At 28.0% G+C, this 20,860-nt stretch overlaps 1 protein-coding gene across 2 annotated transcripts in view; it reads right to left on the reverse strand.

The window, feature by feature from the left end:
• LOC103579549 (cadherin-99C) overlaps window positions 1-20,860 on the reverse strand; it is a 100,414-nt gene that overhangs the window by 26,209 nt on the left and 53,345 nt on the right. For both annotated transcript variants that reach the window (XM_053739633.1, XM_053739632.1), the window contains one exon: window positions 5,055-5,124. In XM_053739633.1, the coding sequence (XP_053595608.1) occupies window positions 5,055-5,124 (70 nt within the window). The remainder of the gene's footprint in view (window positions 1-5,054; window positions 5,125-20,860) is intronic.

Raw genomic sequence — 20,860 nt, forward strand, 5'->3', positions numbered from 1 at the left:
TATTTTTTTTTTGTAAACTTATTGGTTAATAAGTTATTTTAATTTAAACTTAAATTAATAATTTGAAAAAAATAATAACAATGATAAAATATTTATTGCGCAATTATAAATTTATTCAATGCGTGAAAGGATAACTGGACATAATTATAATTACTTTAATGTTCTAGTTGACATTTTACTCGTTTTAATGGAGTTCATTTAATATAAACATTTAATGGAATTAGTATTTTATTATGGCACAGTATCGTTATCAGCGCACATACCAAACAAGATATTTATTATAAATATATATATAAGTAGATGTAGATAAAGATTGCAGTTATATTTGTTAATAATATTTTTTTCAGAGTAATTAGACGCATATGAATAGATGATTTTTTTTCCTGTTTTTAATCGAAGCGTCACAGTATTTTATTTAAATATTTTAATAATTAAATGAATTTAATGGTTGAGTTATTGGATAATCAAAATTTACCGTTGCTATGAACGCCTTTTGCTACGTTATATTATATTACATTACAACTGTTACTCACTAGTTATATGTACATATTGTATGTACATTTAATAGTTTAGTATATAATGTGCCAGCCCACACGTAACTGTCAGTAAATATAAATATTTTTTCTTTTTTTATTTTATAATAATATGACCTTTCTCTTTTGGCACGCGGTTTATATCCTCATCCCGGAATTTTTAAAAAATAAATAGCTATGAAGATGATAATCATGAGTAAGGAAAGTATGTGAGAAAATATATAGATATCATTTGAATCTAAACTATCCAAACAAATTTATATTGCAGACCTTGATATGAATCCAGAATGTGGCGATACTTGAGCTATTTTACATTTTTTTAAATAATAGCTGAAATATTGAGTCGAGGATTAAAGTCATTCTGACCTTTTTTGTAGAGAATTTAAAGAGCTACAAAAAAGATGGATATGATTTTTTTGTTTAAATTAATATTTGAGCTGCAATTTTTATTTTTATCTTACAGTAAAAAATTCAAAATGAATAAGGTTCAAAAAAAGAATTTGTCATGGTTCAAAAATTAAATTAGGCTTTAAATATTGGTTTTAGAAGAAAATTTGCTGAAATATTTTTTGTAGAGAATTTAACGAGCTACAAAAAAGATAGATATGATTTTTTTGTTTAAGTTAATATTTGAGCTGCAATTTTCATTTTTATCTTATAGTAAGAAGTTCAAAATAAATAATGTTCAAAAAAAAAAAATTTGTCCTGGTTCAAAAATTAATTTAGGCTTTAAATATTGATTTTAGAAGAAAATTTGTAAAATACTTTTTGTAGAGAATTTAACGAGCTACAAAAAAGATAGATATGATTTTTTTGTTTAAGTTAATATTTGAGCTGCAATTTTCATTTTTATCTTATAGTCAGAAGTTCAAAATAAATAATGTTCAAAAAAAAAAAGTTTGTCCTGGTTCAAAAATTAATTTAGGCTTTAAATATTGATTTTAGAAGAAAATTTGTAAAATACTTTTTGTAGAGAATTTAACGAGCTACAAAAAAGATGAGGATGACTTTTTTCATATTTTAAATATTTATCACGCAATTTAAAATTAAAAGTATAAATAAATTAAATGTAGCATATATCATCAACAATTTATTGATGATTAATTATTTAAAATAAATAAATATATATATATATATATATATATGTATATATAAATTTTTTTGTTTCAAGGATATTGTGTTACAGAAGATGATAGATGAGTGAAAGGAATTTAATATATGTCAATAATAGGAGATGAAATTCAATGGATTTTTTATTCGCAAAAAAAAAAAAAAAAAAAAAAAAATAGATGAAATGGTAGAGAAATGTCATATTATCTTTAATCTTTTATCTTCATTTAACTCGAGGTTTCTTTATTTAACTTTTATTTATTTTTATTTCGTCTTGTTCTCAATCTATTGAGGGAGTGAATCAAAAAGAGGAGCGGTGAGCATCTGCTTTTATATGCCATTCGTCTAGTCTCTGGTGATAGAAATGAGGATACAGCACAACACAGTCATTACAAATAAAACTTGCAAAAAGACTTTAACCTTTCATCATCAGTACAGTGAATAGTAAACGTTGAAATGTAAAAGAGAATACGAATTTTTTTTTATGTACAAATTTATTTAATTAAAAAATAAGTTCGATAGAAAGTATAAGCATTTGTGATGTCTAATTAAAAGAGAATAAATATATACTTATATAGAAAAATATATAAAAGCCTCGATTGATTGATAATAAATTTTTACATAAAAACCAAGCATTTGCTATTTTCTTTCATAAATATTCAAAGCAGGAAATTAAAATTTTTCAATTTAAAATTTATTTACTTTTAAAAAATAAATAAAGACTCAATTTTCTACTCATACATGAATGGACATTTGATGAATATTTTTTTCTGCATTTGTAATTTTCTCACATACTTTTTTATTTATAAATTAACATTCAAATTTAAATGTTGTATGGAAATTAGTAATTTTTAAATGACGCAAGTGAACTTTTTTTTGAATTTTCGCGCCAAATAAATTATTAATGTGTTCAATAGAACGCGTTTATTTTTAAATAAAAGTTAAATATTTCAGAAATTATTATAAAATCCATAGAAATATATTCTATTTTTTTTTTTGGCGGGAAATTCAAATTTATATAAAAATTCTAGGAAAATTTAAATTATAATTTACTTTTACAATTATTTTCAAGTAATTTAAGATGTCTGCAATTTATTTTTGCAATTATTTTAAAATTTTTTAAAAATTATAAAAAAAAATTTTGAGGCTACTCCATTTTGTCCAGGAAATGTAAAAAATTTTTAAAATTCTTTTTTTAATCACAAAAAAAAAGTAAAAAGTTAAGCGCAATCGAAAAAGTGAATCCCCCCCCCCCTTCGAATAAAAAAAAAATTCTGCTAAAATTGCATACCGGATACCAAATAAAAGCTTCAAATCGATAGATACTTATAATATATTTTTCATACATTTTTAAAAATTCCTGATTTTTTTATCTCTAAAACTTGAGACGTAAAAAAATTTAAATAAATTAAAGACTATGAAATATCTTGAATACAAAAATACAAATGCGGATCGTATCAACCCACATTTTAAAAAACTAAATTATTTTCTCCATTGAAGTATAAATTTTTATAAATTTAAAAATCCACTATTCTTTATCATTCACGATTTAACAATAAAATTTTTATTCATGACTGAACAAAAATATTTTCTATTTAGTAATACGATAAACAACCACGTACATTTATCTCTATAAAAAATACTATATATATATATATATATATATATATATATATATATATATATAACACAGGATATAGAGTAAATATAAACAATAAAAAAAAATATGTAAATAAAAGTGCATGAGTATTTATAATAAAATAGGAATGGAGGTATATAAAAATAATAATAATAGTCCGATAGTAGAGGTCCATTCCCACGATATCTTTGGGTGCAATATTGTACATACATGTAATCCAGAATAAATACCTATATATAGATATACAGATATATCAGTAATATTGCATAAGGACTTAAATCAGTCGGGGCGTGTAAAGTGCAGCGAGAATGGCTCGTTTGATATCGTCAGCTTTGCACTACAGTCAGTATGCTAAAGTACAAAACAGAGATATTGAATAGATGAATCTCAATTCATCTGCTTCAACATCCAGTTACTTAAACTATGCAGCATACATCTGTCTATATAAATATATATATATATTATTTGGTGTAGATATGAACTAATGTCATGATTCAAATTTAACTATCATACGGTTCGCCTCGAGTACTCACGCATATGTTAATAATTCTCATTAATATTCTCTTCTCTTATATATTAATATTTATATAAATATTAAATTTGACATCTCAGAAATGTTACCGTGGAAAATTCAATATTATTTTTATATTCAAATCAATTTTTATTTTTTTATTCATCTTATGACCTATGAATTTTTCAATGCATTTAATTCACAATTTTCTTAAATAACCGATCATTTTTATTGACGGATGTCGTCTGGGAAATTTTATTAAAACAGTTAAATTTTAAATTATTTAAATGATTTTAAAATATATACTTTTACATCACTCGATTTATTTTGGCATTTAATATAAACGAGTACGTGACTGCCCAAATATCACTACTAAATTTTTTAAATACGCAGAAAAAAAGGATTTCTTGTTGCAAAAAATTTTTTGCGCCAAATAATTTTTCTAATTCTAAATAAATTTTTGTTTTTAATTTACAATGCAATAAATTTCTCGGGGTAAGTAAAAATTTTTTCAGGTGAATAAAGAATTTTCGCGTCAATTAATCCTTTTTTTTTTCTGTGTACGATCTTTTGATTTTGAGAAGCTCCCTAAAACCAAAAGGGAGTATAAAAATATGTCATTTTAAAATTAGCATCGCGATATAGGGGGAAAGGGGGTCCCTTAAATTTTGAGGACCCATTTCGCTCCAAAATTATTTGAGGCACTTAAAATTTTAAAGCCCCCCTTCCCCTATTAGAGGAGAGTGGGGAAAAATAGGCTGACATTTATATTACATATAAGCCCTCATTTCTTAGGGGGCCCATTTTGCCCCCTTCCTCTAAATAATTTAGCTATATTCAGTGACATTCAGTCATATTTAGTAACAGACTAATTAAAATTAAAATATTAATTTATTTAAATAAAATAAATACGATCGACTTTTTCCCCGCGTAATTTAAATGTAATTCGAATCACATAGATAAATTTATTTATCTTAATACTTCGCAATAAGAAAGAGTTTGAACAATGAAAAGGCACGAATTCAAGTCAAGACCTTTCTAAAGATACCAAATTTAATAAAATTAACTAATTCTATCATATAAATATGGCGGGAACAAAATTTTCCTTATTCTCTTAATAATATAGATGATAAAAATAAATTATTGCCTTGGCCCTCAATTTTAATCAGACAAATTTTCAGTATAAAAAGTGTGGCCGTACAAAATTCAAAAATAACAATTTTTTTTTTTTTTTTTTTTAATTAAATAAAAGTAAACTTACCGGGTTTTGAAAATACATTTTGAGGTAAAATCAGACACAGCAAAGAAAAAACCCAGATAGTAAAGGGCGCCTGAAAAAATAAAAAAAAAAGATGATTTAATTAAAATAATATTATTTATTTTTATAATCTAAAGAAAAAGTTTAGTGGGTAAAAGGAGGGAATGTTTGTTGGGAGATTACCCGAGACACCCTGACCCAAATTGCCGCGAAACATGGAGATAAAATAATAAAAAATAAAAAAAAAACGAGTGGTCTTGCTTGGAGGTACAGCGGCGCCTGTAAAAGAAAGTTACGCTCGGTCTGAATTGTCAGAAGAGCCGCAAAAGTACCGGGGTCTGGGTACACTCTTTGGAAGGAACATATCGGACTTGGGTATTTGCGTCTATATATTTAGAGTAGTGTATTTTCGCGTTCAACTTTCCAACAGTGCTTAATCAATTCCACTGGCCATTGCTGCTTGTACCCGATTATTCATTAGGGCACTTAAACAAACTTTAAACATCCTCTTGTTCTCATTTCCGTTATTGTTATTTCTCTATTTTATTACCAATTCCAATACTGTTTCTGTCACCGTAATTGCTAATTTATACAATAAATTAACATTAAGATGTTTAATTTAATTTTGAGAATTAAACAAAACAAGTAACCGATCACAATTAAATTTAAAAAAAAATCAAATCAATAGTCAAATTATTTTCCTACTCTTAGTAACTTAATTATTTATTGAAATCGTTAGCTTTTAAAAAATTATAACTAAAAACTTTACACTGTACTTTTTTAATGGGTATTAATTACCGAAACTTTAAATGAGATAAAGTAATAAACTTTTAAAAAATCAATAGTGCATGGGAAAAAATGGAAAATGTAACATTAATGTAAAAAATTTTATTTAAAACTTTTGATTACAGAAGTAAAGTATGGAAAGGAAATGAAATAGAATTGAATTATGTAAACATTTGGTTATTGATAGCAAATGTTAAATAAATAATTTTTTTTATTAAACTTATAGCGAGCTGGAGAGCCAAGGTGAATAAAAGTTTTCCGGATGAGGTAAAACAATACTATCATATTCGCGCGATCTTTGGTTACTCTTTTGCCAGAGGGTGTTTCTCACCTAGACACTATATAACACGCGTGTATGCGTCGTTGAGTCCTTCGTTTTTCATAATAATATTCCTATCTACTATATGTATATAAATATATATATATATATATATATATATATATATATATATATATATATATATATATATATATATATATATGGACTACACTTGTATCCAACCGTTTGCCGTCACAGTTAACTCTACTATGTGTATATACACATATATGTATATATGAATAGATATATAGTATTGTATAGTACACCACCGGCGACAACGACGACGAACATTGATAATAGTTAGTATGTACTTTAGTACCTACACAACACCTTATATCTCCGTTCATGACCGTGAGATATAATTTTTTATTATTGAAGTTATATCTTCTATACTTATAGTCTAAAGCACGAGCGTCTATTATTTTAATATTTTATCCGAGCTTGTAACAAATTTCTTTTGACTGATAAAGAAATTTTTTTTTTTAATTAATGGTGTAAAAAAAAAAATCTGTCGTGGTCGGATAAATTTAGTTTCTTCACGAGTCAAAAAACGAATTCTAGTTTAGTCCTCAAGAACCTCCTTTGATGTTTTATTTGCCGCGCAGAAAGTAACTCTACTTTAGTACTAAAAATCCTCAATGAGAACTGTGAGGTCTAAATGCCAATAATGTATCGATTTTAAATTATAAGACCTCAAAATCCTCAAGGAATTAAAAGTTACATTTCGGACTTTGAAAAATTTTAGATAGAAAAGGGAGGGAGAGAATACGTCGAATGAGACTTTTGAAGTTCATCCGAGTCACAATATCTAGCCTCAATCCAGCCTCACTGAGAAAAAAAAAGTATTTTGAGCCTCAAATGATATTCAAAAAGCCTGAATGAGCCTCAAATAATGCTCACAGAGCCTCAAATGGTGATCAAAGAGCTTCAAATAATACTAATCGAATTTAAATTACATTTTAAATTTCATAGTCAAGACTTGGTTTATTTGTGGCTCATCGAGACTTATTGAGGATCTTTGAGCATCATTTGAGGCTCATTGAGGCTTTTTGAACAACATTTGAGGCTCAAAATGCTATTTTTACTCAGTGAGGCTGGATTGAGGCTTACTTGGGTTCGATGAGGCTAAATATTGTAACCCGAGCAAATGTGGATAAAATAATTCCTGTATGTTTTGAGTCTTTTGAGGCTCTAATCCAGATTATGTTACTCCAGTTTACTCTTCAAAGTGGTAAAATGGGTCGTAACTTCTACTTTGAGGACTAAACTAGGATAACTTTCTCTACTGATGTCAATCTTAAAATTATAAATCGATCCTCAAAAATCTCATTGACAACTTTGAGATTTAAATCCGAATTTTTTTTGACTCAGGTTTGATATTAATAAAAATATTATTTTTTGGTAATTATAATTATTAATGGCAGTTTGAAAGTACAATTTAATTGGAGATTAAAAATATGAAACGTTTTATTTTTTGATAGCATCATTAATATCTGATAATTACTCGAATTTATTTAAACTCCTTTTTTTTAGGTAATTAAATGCTTCAATTAAATAGTAATTATTATTTTTGTGTAGTAAAGTTTCGAATTAATGTTTCATAATTTTTTAGTAAATGAGTTCAGTCCTAAATTTTTTAATTAATAATCATTAATCAATAATTTTTCCGCCACTAAAAATTATCCGAATTTCCTCAGCATTTCCATTTTCACCAAAAAATTATTTTTGCACTCTGAGAACTCTAATACTCGAACACTAAAATAAAAGTAAAAATTGATGGTTTTATAAATAAAAAAAAGGTTTATCTTGTAAAGTATACATAAAAGGGTATCGTGCTCGGTGTGGTAAGCGTAGTGGATATAAAATAAAACTATGAAAAATAAAGAGTATAAGAAGAAGGTCAGGTCACGAGAGTTCTAGTTGAAAGTCTGAGTGTTCTTAGGTGGTTGTTGTTGTTGTAGGTGCTCCCGGCTACGACTCCGTCACGAGGCCAAGTCTCCATCGATCTCTATACTGAGTGCATTCATTTATCGTTTCAGTTGTTCCTGAATCAAACCCTCCTATCGAATATCCAATAGAACACTGCACTATTATAAATCTCAAAGTGTTGGTAAAGACACGATATCATAGAATTGAGTACTATTGGATCTGGCAATCATTGGGCGGCATTAAGGATTTTTTTATTTTCTTCTATAAAAACTACACTGACCTAGGTGACCTCTGCAGACACGCCTTGGAGAAATGGCTCACTCGTTTACAAACTTTCTACTTAACTCAAAGGCTATAATTTATTTACGATTGTTTATTTCATTTATATAAAAATATATTATCGTAAATTTGTATAAGACTTAAATTGGACGGGAGTAATTGAGAAATCTTAATTAACTTAATTTATAATATTTTTATTATCTGTAATTGTGTAATGAATTTACGTTACGGGGATAAAATAATTGTTTATTTTTATTTTACCGCAGTATGGAATTAATAATTTATTTAAATAGTACAATTGTAAACATAACGTTTATTTAAACTTTCTATCTGTCTTGTTTATCTCAAAAAGCATGTCCGCACTTTTATAAGTAGTCGCGGGTTTTAATGTTACTGTTGTTATTATCTAAGTCGGAAGCAAATCGGCTCTCTGTCTTTTCTCATTCTACGACGGGAGTTTAAATTGTGAAACTGACTACAGACTGGGAACGTCTGGGAATAATAATGGATAATAGAGATAAATATTTTACTTAACTTATTTTTTTTTTTTTTTTTGTTTATCTTTAAAAACACAGAATGGATTTGTTTTTATTACTGGCAAAACATTTACGTTTAGTGGTTTTCTTAATGCAAGAAAATTTATTTTTTATAATTTAGTTTATAAAATTTATTTGTACATTATAACAGTGACTTTATATTTTAAGCCATTGCAATTAATTGACAGTAAAAAAATTTTGTTAATTAATTTTTTTTTTATATAAAATTATTTAGGAGTTTTGGCCAAAAATTTTACAATGAAAATTTGAGGAAAAATATCGCGGTGGTAATTTTTTATTGAGCAGAGAACACTAACATTTTATCATCTATTAATTTTTTTTTTATAAAATTTAATTTACCAATTTCCGTTAGTCAGCATTTGTCGCTGATTCATTACCAAAAAGTATAAAAATTGAATTTATACACAATTTGTGCCCTACCCAGTCGGAACTTCTAATTATTGGTACAAAAAATTTTTTAAAAATTTGAAAAATAGTTAACCCTGTAGGCCAACTCCAAAACTTCCCGCCGTTTCCGAGCTCAGAGAGAAAATGTTATTATTTGTAATTTTTCGAGCTCAAAAAACGCTTGGACCAAAAAAAAATACATTTCGCTGAAAAAAAAGTAATTTTTCTTGACGATGTCTTTGGAACAAATCAACGGATTTGCAGCAATCGAAAGTACTTTTGCGACTTAGCTCTTGATTAAATTTTGAAGCAAATCCAGCAGCTTACGAGTTATGTAACAAGAACCTGAAAAAAAATTTTTTTTCGATTTTTATTTTTCCAAATAACTTGGAAACTACTCGGCCGATCGACTTCAAAATCTAATCAATTCTAAGTATCGATTGGTTGATTTGTTTCAAAGATATCAGAAGATAAAATTAGTTTTCACATATACACACACACAGACCTCCTTCTAAAAATAGTCAGAATATCTTCCAGGACCTCAAAACTTCGCGATCTTATGAAAACTCAATTTTCGAAAATCGGACCGAGACCAATAACTTCCTTATTTGAAAATTTTAAATTTTCGTCGCGGGAAGTTAAAAATTAATGAAATTTACAGAAAATATTTTTTGAAATTTTGAGTAATTGGTTATCAAAATTAATATAATTTTAACCCGATGATCGACAACAGCAAAAAATTGGCGCAGAAATCGCTAGCTCACCAAATAATAAAACTAAAATTTTTATGAACGTATTTTTTTACGCGATTTATTTGTTCAATAACAGTAAAAAAAAAGAAAAAAATTTAATAGCTAGAGCTGAGCTTTATAGATATTTTTGTCATTATTAAGCGATTATTATTTTTTGCTGTCATAGCATTTTTAAACTATTATTTTCATCGGTCAATTTTTTTTAATAGTGTACTTCAAAAACACCTTCACCCAAAATTGAATATCTTCCATAATATAAAAAGTAATAATAAATTTTTTTCACTCCCAAATAGTCTCAAGATTAAATAAAACGTTACGTAAAAATAACAATTAATTATAAAATAAATAAATGTCTCAAATAAAAATAATTGGGTATCTAAAAAAAAAAATGATTATTAAATCAAAAGTTAACGATGACAATTAACTAAATTGCCAATTGTTGAATCGATATATTAAATTTCCATTCTCGTTAGCATTAGAATATATTTTGCGTACTGCAAATCTCGACAACTATTTTAGCCGTCTTGTCTACAACAACAACAACAACAACAACAACAACAACAATAATTCCTACTAGTACTACTAGTTCAATAACTACTCAGACAAATTAGCTGAATGTTTAGCTTATTGTCCATAGAATAGACATTAGAATTGTAGATTTGATCAGGACCAAGGTTTTAACGGAACAATCGGGTCTTGTATAACGGCATCTCCTTTAACGATTACGATTATTTCCATATAGAAACCATAGGTGGTCGGTTGTCATGTCGAAATTTTCTTATACTCTATATATGTATGTATATTTATATTTATCTTTATATTTATATATACACAACTACTCTTATAACAGTTATAAGTCGTTCCCACGTAACGACAAACTGGTCAGCCCGTCCGGCAGCAGCAATTATGCAACATTCTGTTGAGCATCTAGTGTATCGTAACTATAATTGTTGTACCAATGTAATAGGCAAGTGCATAACAAATGTATATATATATATATATCTATATGTATAAATGTATGTGTAAGTGCATTGCGTTGTTTAGATGTAATAACACAAGTACATTGTACATTATGTTAAAAGCTACCAACGTGACCAATATATGACTCCCTATTGGGAATACCCTCATTTCCTCTATCCCACTACCATCATATATTTATTGTATGGGGACGACGACCCACTGAAGTACATATTTATTTCTTGTGACTTTTGATCATGGAATTTTTTTTTTTTTTTTTAATTTTCAATAAAATTATTTTTTACTCAAGACACGACGGCTTGATTCTAAAAACTGTTTTTGAAAAAATTTTTAATTATGTGGAATATTTTGAATTTCACTTCCTCATATAAAATTCACGTGAGAATTCACCAAAGATTTCTATATGGCGTTTTCGGACGGTTTCCTATAGGAAACTTAAATTCATATGAATTTAATATGGATTTTTATGGAGATTTATACAATGACCCCATGGAAATAAAAATTTTGCAAAAATCCTTATGGGAACCTGGTTTATATTCCTATGGGGACATACATGGTTTACCATGTATATTTAATTTTTTTATAGAAATTATGGTATCCAAATTTCTATGGGGATTTGTAGAATAAGAATATGTATTTTCTGTATGGAAGTCTAGGTATCCAAAGTTTTCTGTATGGAATTCCTGTATAATATGGGAATTCATACAGAAAAAAAGGATTTATCGGAGCAAAAAATTTTTTCTTGCGCTAAGAAATCCATTTTTCTGTGCAGGTACCCATGGATTTCTATATAAATCCGTACTTTTCTACGTTGATTCCCATGAATCTATGTAAATCCATAGTTTCATATATAGACTTCTATAGATTTCCATATACCCCTACATGGATTCTTTTCATACGCTTGCATAAAATGAATTTCTACTGAATCTTTTTTGCCAAATTTCGAAAGAGGGCCACTGTGCCCCAGTTTTCCCAATTTAAAGCCATAAGGGGGCAACATAAAAAATTTTTTTACACTACTTCTTTTTTGAGTCCCGGAATAATGACCCAGTATGGGAGAGGGGAGTTACCACATGTTCATATTACCCCATTGTAAAAATTAATAAAAATTGAGGCCCGTTTTGCTCTCTCTCTCTCTCTCTCTCTCTCTGGAACTATATAGTACATAGATATGCAATATATGTAAGCTTTTTAGTCGAATTGATAATGTATAGGTATAGGTATTTGCACGTTAGAATATTCATGTGCTCTCTCGATATGAGCAGAACTACAAGTCGGCGTATGCTAATGTAAATACCTCGAGCGACCGTGGATCCACCTGCCTTTGGACGTCAGGACTTGTGAGATCTCGCTTCCGTTTTGAATAAATTTATTTTCTGTTCATGTTTATCTGTGTTTATATATTTATTTATTTATTTGATGTAAAAGGAAAACGAGTGAACTGGTAAAATGGAAATTTTATTTGAGGACAAACTTTAATTTTCAAGCAGAAAAAGCCGGAATTAAATGCTAATGTTCATAAAATATCATTTTTTAAATTCTAATAATTTAATTTTTTTTTTTAAATCAAAGCAATTTTGTCTCCATTTTTTGCTCTCGATCAAAAATTTATTATCACAAAATAAAAATTTTTATTTATCAATGCTCCTTATCCGATAAAATGTGAATAATAATAAGTAAAAAAAAATTAAAAAACTATGAGAAATTAAAAATTAAAAATAATCTAATAGTTGATCAATATCGCTAGAGGGTTGGATAGTTTATTGAGTAAGTAATGCGCGGCAATTCAAAATGTCCAGAGACATCGATCCCAGTGAGATAAAATCGATTGAAAGCATCCCGAGGTGAGGTCACTGTCCCTACATATTTTTATCCATATATTTTATATTAAAAAAAAAAAAATATGTCTCCTCTATTCTGTCGTATGTTGGTTTAATTTTTGTTCATTTTAATACTCGCGTCGACACACAAGCTACGTATTTATATAAATACTTAAGTATACATAGATATATTAAAAGTATATGGAGAGCAGTAGGTAGGGTGTATAAGTCGCTCGCGATTATTTATTGCTCATTATAATACGGGTGTACTTTGCGTAGCAGTCAAGGTATCGGCAGCAGCAATGCCGATCGAGATATCGATAAGATTCACCTCCTCGAGCCACCGCCCACGATTTATTAAGTCCTGCCGACAGCCGACAGCCAACAGCCAACTCGTGTATTGCTATTTTAAGATATAATATTTATCATTATTATTATTTTTTTTTTCTTTTTTTTACTCAAAATCTCATACATTCGAGCCGCTTACACTTTATTTATTCAGATAATTTTTATCAGAAAATCTCATCCTAAGAAAAAATAAAAAGTATGGAGGATCTATTAAAAAATAAATTGAATAAAGTATTAGACGCGGCAATTTCGAGGTGAAAAAATCTGAATTATATAAATGGTATTCGATCGTCCGTTTACATCAAAGAATTATTGCGGCATGCGCATTAAAATTTTATTTGCCCGTGGTTGCAAATCCTGTTGAGCCAAGAGCGAACATCAGGATCCCTGTTTGATGGAAAGTGGGTCGAGTTCTTTCGTATAAAAAAAAAAAAAAAAGAAAGAAAAGTTATGAAAAAAAAAAAAACATGAAATTGAAATAAAAAGTGAAGTTCGTACATGCTGTTATTACGCAATATTCTAGTTGTAAGGATTCGCGTGATTGTTAATTAAATCATTGGTGAAATTGTCGATTAACATTTTTTTTTTTTTAAGTCTTGAATTTTATTAATTTATTTTTGAAAAATTTTTTTTACAACTCAATGTTAAAAATGTCTGGTTAATTAAAAATCAAAAATATTTGTCCCAATTTGGATATTAATTAATTTTAAAAATCCGAAATATTGATAAATTATTATAAAAATTTTTTTATAATTTATCGCGTGAAAAATTAAATTAAAAACATTTTTTAATTAATTTTACACCCCAATAAATTATTAAAATTTTTAAAAAAATTTCTCAATAAAAAATTTATTGACCGTAACATTTTTTATTTCTTTTGAAGTCTTATCAAGCTTTATTAAGTTCTCAATTTATCAAACTCTCTTACACGATAATAATTTGAAATGAACAATTTAAAAAAAAATAAAAACATAGCATCTAAAAATAGTTAGTAAAGAATGCTGTCCTGTCAGGAAAATACATCCAATGGTTTTAAAACAAATTTATAACGAAAGGGATCGAAAGTTGATACCGTTAGCTAAGCTAATGATGGAAGTTGAACGACAAAGCGGAAGTAATTCGCTTTAGAATAAACCAAACAAGAAATAAACATGATGCGCAGCATAGCGTGGCGCGAAACTCTAACGATGAGATGATCGTGTGCTCAAGTTTATATATATTTATATATATATGTGTGAATATATTTACAGAGTAGATAGTTTATGTGCTCGACAACTGAATCTGAATATGATTTATCGGATGAACTGAGTAAGATAAAAAAAATTCGAACGAGGAAAAAAGTTAACAGAGCTGACTTGAGACATATTTTGCACACACGTATTTACTCTTGTAGTATGTCGGAAGGTAGAGCATAGGATAGTTGTGCATGCAATCCATAGCTATTTTTCAAGGAAAATAATGTTCGATTATCGAACACGTATCGCGATAAATGGCTTGCTCATGTAGTATAAATCCGACATCGAGCTTTTTTGGCTGATCACCAATTTTTTTACTACTATATATTTTACTACTTAATCGGGATTCGGATGGCTTTCTCTACTTTAGAAGATAAAGCCTTACGTGTTGGACATATTCACACTCCAATAATTTTTACGATTAATAGGATAAGTATTGTTGGGAAAAATTTTTTTTAACAATTTTTTACGTGATCTGTTAACGTAAGAGAATTTTTATAAATATTGTGAATAAAATTTTTTATCGGAGTCATAAATTTTAAAATTTCAAGTTAGATAACAAAAATTCTGAATTAATTTTTAGAAAAAAAAAAAAAAAAAAAAAAAATAATTAGAAATTTTTTTTTTTAAAAAGAGAAAAATGTATGGGTGTATAATTGAAAAAGTTTGACGTTTGAATATTCTTTGAAAAAAGTTTTGTGTTTATGACGATACGGAGGATCGATGACGGGAAAAAAAAATTTAATAGAATCTGTAGTAAAGGAGATGATTGAGGGTAAAGTTACATTACTTATGAAGAATGAGAATATTGAGAGACTGTGATGGTTTCTCGAGCGATATTCACGCAGGGATTTAAACGCGGATAACGGATTTACGAGTTAAAGTTTAGTAAGTAAGTAAGTAAGTACAAAAGAAGATCTGGGAAATCGCTTCTGGCCAATTTGAAGTAATAATAACGAGTTTGTTAAGATAAATAAAATATACTTCACTTAATCATTAGGCTATCGTTAGAAGACAGCTCGTGTAGACGTTTTTCAACATTTTACTTTAATAAAAATAAATTTATTACTTTTAGAAAATACTTTACGATTATTTTTTTTTTCTTAAATTATTGACTGATTTTTTTTTTCTTTTGTTGAAAAAATTAGTGACTGATTTATTTTTGAAAATTATTAGCAGATATTTTGTAAAAAAATCATTGACTGATTTATTGTCAAAAATAATTATCAGATATTTTGTAAAAAAATCGTTGACTGATTTATTGTCAAAAATAATTATCAGATATTTGGAAAAAAAATTATTGACGGATTTTTCGTTGAAAAAATTAGAAACTGATTTATTTTTAAAAATTATCACCAGATATTTTGTAAAAAAATGTTATTGATTGATTTTAAAAGTCAATTTTGTATAATAGTGTACATTGAGAGAATTTCCGTTGACATTTAAGAATATCATATTCTGTTATTTAGCTTGATTTATGTGTTAGTAAAATATTATTCCGCATGAGAGTGTAAGAACAATGCCAGCAAGAAAATTCCATTCGGGTTGTAATGGTCTATCGTTTACTCTACACTTTTTTATCCGTACCCACGTATATATATATAACACATTTGACTAAAACAATAAACAAAATCTCATTATTTTCTTCACTGGCTCTTAACTCTACAGAGATTTAAACTGCTATTTGCACTGGTGGTGGTGTTTATTGTGAGTGTATTGAGGATCCGAATGACTGAAGAAGCGCAAAAAGATTATTTTCACTCCTTTATCCAACAAACACTCAGCAGTATTTCCAACATCCACCTCCACCCACATAATTGATGATTGTTTCATTGTTTACTGATGCAACACTAACATTTTATCGTCTATTAATTTTTTTTTATAAAATTTAATTTATCAATTTCCGTTAGTCAGCTTTCGTCGTTGATTCATTACCAAAAAGTATAAAAATTGAATTTATACATAATTTGTGCCCTACCCAGTCGGAAGTTCTAATTATTGATACAAAAAATTTTTAAAAAAATGGTTAACCCTGTAGGCCAACTCCAAAACTTCTCGCCGTTTCCGAGCTCAGAGAGAGAAAATGTTATTATTTGTAATTTTTCGAGTTCAAAAAACGCTTGGACCAAAAAAAAATATATTTCGCTGAAAAAAAGTAATTTTTCTTGACGATGTCTTTGGAACAAATCGACGGATTTGCAGCGATCGAAAGTACTTTTGCGACTTAGCTCTTGGTTAAATTTTGAAGCAAATCCAGCAGCTTACGAGTGATGTAACAAGAACCTGAAAAAAAATTTTTTTTCGATTTTTATTTTTCCAAATAACTTGGAAACTACTCGGCCGATCGACTTCAAAATCTAATCATTTCTAAGTATCGATTGGTTGATTTGTTTCAAAGATATCAGAAGATAAAATTAGTTTTCACATATACACACACAGACCTCCTTCTGAAAATAGTCAGAATATCTTCCAGGACCTCAAAACTTCGTGATCTGATGAAAACTCAATTTTCGAAAATCGGACCGAGACCAATAACTTCCTTTTTTTAAATTTTAAATTTTCATGGCGGGAAAAAAATATTAGCGATTATTATAAATCGAGTTTGTTTCAGAAAAAGTTAACAAATTCTTATAATTTCACGACGTAATAAATATAAAATATATAATTATACATAAACATCATATTATTTAAATAATTTATTAATTATAATAATAATTAAATTTGAATTACCAATGATCAATAAAATCAATGAGATACTACATACAAAGCGTAGTAATTTAAATCGATATTTAAATATATAAAACAATAAAATAAAAATATGAATACCGAAGCACGTGGTCGTTGTCAATAGATATGAATTATTGAAATAGAAATTGTGTACACAAGACAATACCGCAATACAACATTCTGCAACCGTGTGTATCATGTGTTTCTCTCACTAGCTTTTGCGTCGGTAGATAGAGACAGGTGTAGACAACATACAGATCAATTTAATAATATTCAATACCAATATCATAGCAGCCATAACTCGTCCTTTCAAAACCTATACAAAAATCTATCCATCACATCACATTTTTTTCCACGACTATTAATATCATTATTATTACTAACCTTTTCTTATATTTTTAGTCTTTGACTCGACCTTGTAAACACGTCGATTCACTTGATAAAATAATATATATGTGTATACATATTTTTATCATACTAAAAATAAAAAGCAAAAAATTAAAAATAATGATTATTTTTTTTTATAAATATATCTTAGTTTATTATTAAGTAATTGAAAGTGTACAACATGGATAGGTTAATAAGTCAATAGAACGAGCTTTTAGATCAGCAAGCTAAGGTGGACTTAATATTTAATCTGTCTAGACTCGATGGACGTTAATGTTTAATCAAATGTTTAATCACACAGAAACGTTGCTAGCTTTCACGATGATCTATTGGCATTAGAATTTACTACTACCCAATGTGTACAAGTAGATGAGTTACTGTATGTGTGTATGTGTAAAAGTCGTTTGGTACTTAGCAAGTACGCATGAGGTAATTTAGTGAGGTATGAACTGCGTTCACTGATCCGTAACTCAAAGGATTAACATTCTGTACTATTTTAATTTATTGTACAAATATATATAATTGGGCTTTGCATATTCGTGTAAAAAAAGCGATGTTAAAATGATATTATTTTAACACCGGTGTAACGGTCCTACTTAGCGGTGTTAAACCGGCGTATACTGTAAAAAATTTTTGGTGTAAAATTCCCGAGGACTTTTCACGATATCCTTGGTGTAAAATTTTTTGGTGTACAATATCAAGTGGTGTATTTTTAACACGGTATGATTTTTTTCTTTTACACCATTCGGTGTTATTACTTCAAATTATTATTATTGGTGTAGATTATTTTGAAATAAAAATTGAATAGTTAGTGTCGAAGTAATTGAGTTTTAAATAAAAAATTTATAAATTTACACCATTGGTGGTGCGAACGTTATAGTATAAAATTTAACACCATGGTACGTGTAACTTTTACACCTGTAGTGCTAAAAATTTTAACACCATTTTCAGGATTAAATTTAATACTGACAACCTTAACACCAAAATTACATAGACTTACACCAACTTTTCTACTGAATATTCTTATTATTATCATTTTTTGTGGTGGGAGAGAATTATAAGTCAATTATTGATTAATTAGTATCATTGACAGCTTAATGTGTCTTCATATAATTGCATATATGTACATGTATGTTGATTATTATATATGAAATAATTTCTCGTTTGAATTAACTGTCCCACGCACTAATCACATGTGGGTTTGCACTTGATCGAGTGTTCGTGAAGTTTTTTTTTTTTAATGCACACCTGTCAGTAAATTGTGAAATGTCGCCTACAGAATTCAAATCTTCAAGCTACTGTGTGATACACGTGTAATTGATAAACAATATTATTTTTATTTTATATGTAGATAGATTTTATTTAATGAAAATTTTAAACGGTACGATGGAATTTTAATACTAAATAAGTGGTTTTGTAAAATGAGTATTTTATAAAGGAAAATACGAGGAATATAGACTAGAGTAGTGAATTTTATTATCAGGTACTATTAGGCAAAACGTAACTTTAAGAATTTATGCATGTTGCCAGCTGCTTCAATGGCGGGAAATTATACAAACGAGACTGAAAAGTGTCATCTGTTTCGGTAGAAGTTAGAAATTATGTTTTCATCCATAATGTCTTGAATTTACTGTGCGAGTAATCTCGGAAAATTCCCACGGTCTTTTTATTTCTTTAAATAGCAACATAAATACTGACTCTAGAAGAAAAGTCACCGAGATCTTTTTTGTACGAAATTTAGCGAACTACAAAAAAGATTCTTATAAATTTTTTCATATTATCATTATTTCAACCGCAATTTTAATTTTGAACTCCAAAACTCCAAATAATAATTTTGATTTTTGACTCCCAGAGCTTTCGGAGCTTCTAGCGCTTTAAATTATCATTATATAAAAAAAAGTCATTCTACCTTTTTTGTAGAGAATTTACAGAGCTACAAAAAACATTTCTATACTTTTTTTCGTAAAACCATTTTTTAAGCAGTTATTTTAAATATAAAAAAAAAAATTTTGAAAATAAATTATAAATATGACTACAAGTGAGTAATAAATATAAACGGCAGGAAATATAAGTACGTTTCAATAAAAATACCAATAAATACTTGTGGCATGGATTATAAACTTGAATAATATCGGATTTTAGTTTATACAAGTGAACGTGTCTTTTGAATCACGCAATGCTATGCTACAGTCATTTTAAAAAATGCATAATTTACGGTAGTATATAGACGTTTTGATTTTAATTTATAGTTTAATGGATAACACGATTAATTCCGATGAGTAAGTATATATAAATATATATATACATGTAAGATTGTAGATGTATAAAAAAAAAAAAAAAAAAAAAATTAAAGAACTTAGTGGGATGCAAATGAGTATATAATAAAAGAGCCCTTGGCATTTAATTGCTATCCACAGATTTTAAGTGGTAATAACTTTCAACGTCAATTCTTCAGATTTAAAACACCTTGACTAATAACTTAAAGCTTTTACCTATTATATTTTATTTTTTCATCAATAATAAATAAACATTTAAATAATAAATTTTGAATTTAAAGTAATGATTGCGAGTCGTAAATGTTTGAATGTCGAAAATAATAATGCCGCGGTTAAACTAAAGACTGCAGAGTTAAGCCTAAAGACTTAAACCGTATGCTGAATAAAAATGAATAGAAAGGGAAGTTAAGAAATAAATTCATGAGGTTTTTCCCGCGCTTGCTCTCGTTCTTGAGGTTACATTTAATCTAATAGGTGAGGTCTTGTCTGGTGAATGCTGTTATAAAATTAATAGCAACAAATGGACGCGGACGATAAGCAAATAAAGTCCATGCCAACTAAGGGTACTTTTCTTTGTTGGATATAAACAAAGCGTGTCTATCTCTTACTGGTAGAAGCTGCGGCAAACTGGATGAGAGCTAAGACTCAAGTGGAGTGTTTAATGTTGAGGATTCCCATCATACCTCTTACTCTCTATACCTCTGAGGATTCTGTCTACTGATGTACTAGAACGAACTAAACATCTTTCAAGAGCACTTGGCATCATGGCCAATCGTAAATGCTCGGTTTTACTGCCCAAGAGTACCGGTCATCAAAAGAAGACTTGTCTTGTCTTATATATATAACACACACCATTACACTCTATCCTTCCTTATAAAACTATTTTTTTTTATATACAATACATTAGACATTCAAAACTATCAATTTTTAAATTTCCCCGTATGAAAATACCATATATGGTCAAAATATATGTAAAAATATATGATAAATATCAGAAAATATATGTGGCCAATTTAACTGTATTTTCTG

This window comes from Microplitis demolitor, chromosome 5, assembly GCF_026212275.2.
Source record: "Microplitis demolitor isolate Queensland-Clemson2020A chromosome 5, iyMicDemo2.1a, whole genome shotgun sequence".
In the NCBI taxonomy this organism is placed as follows: Eukaryota; Metazoa; Arthropoda; class Insecta; order Hymenoptera; family Braconidae; genus Microplitis; species Microplitis demolitor.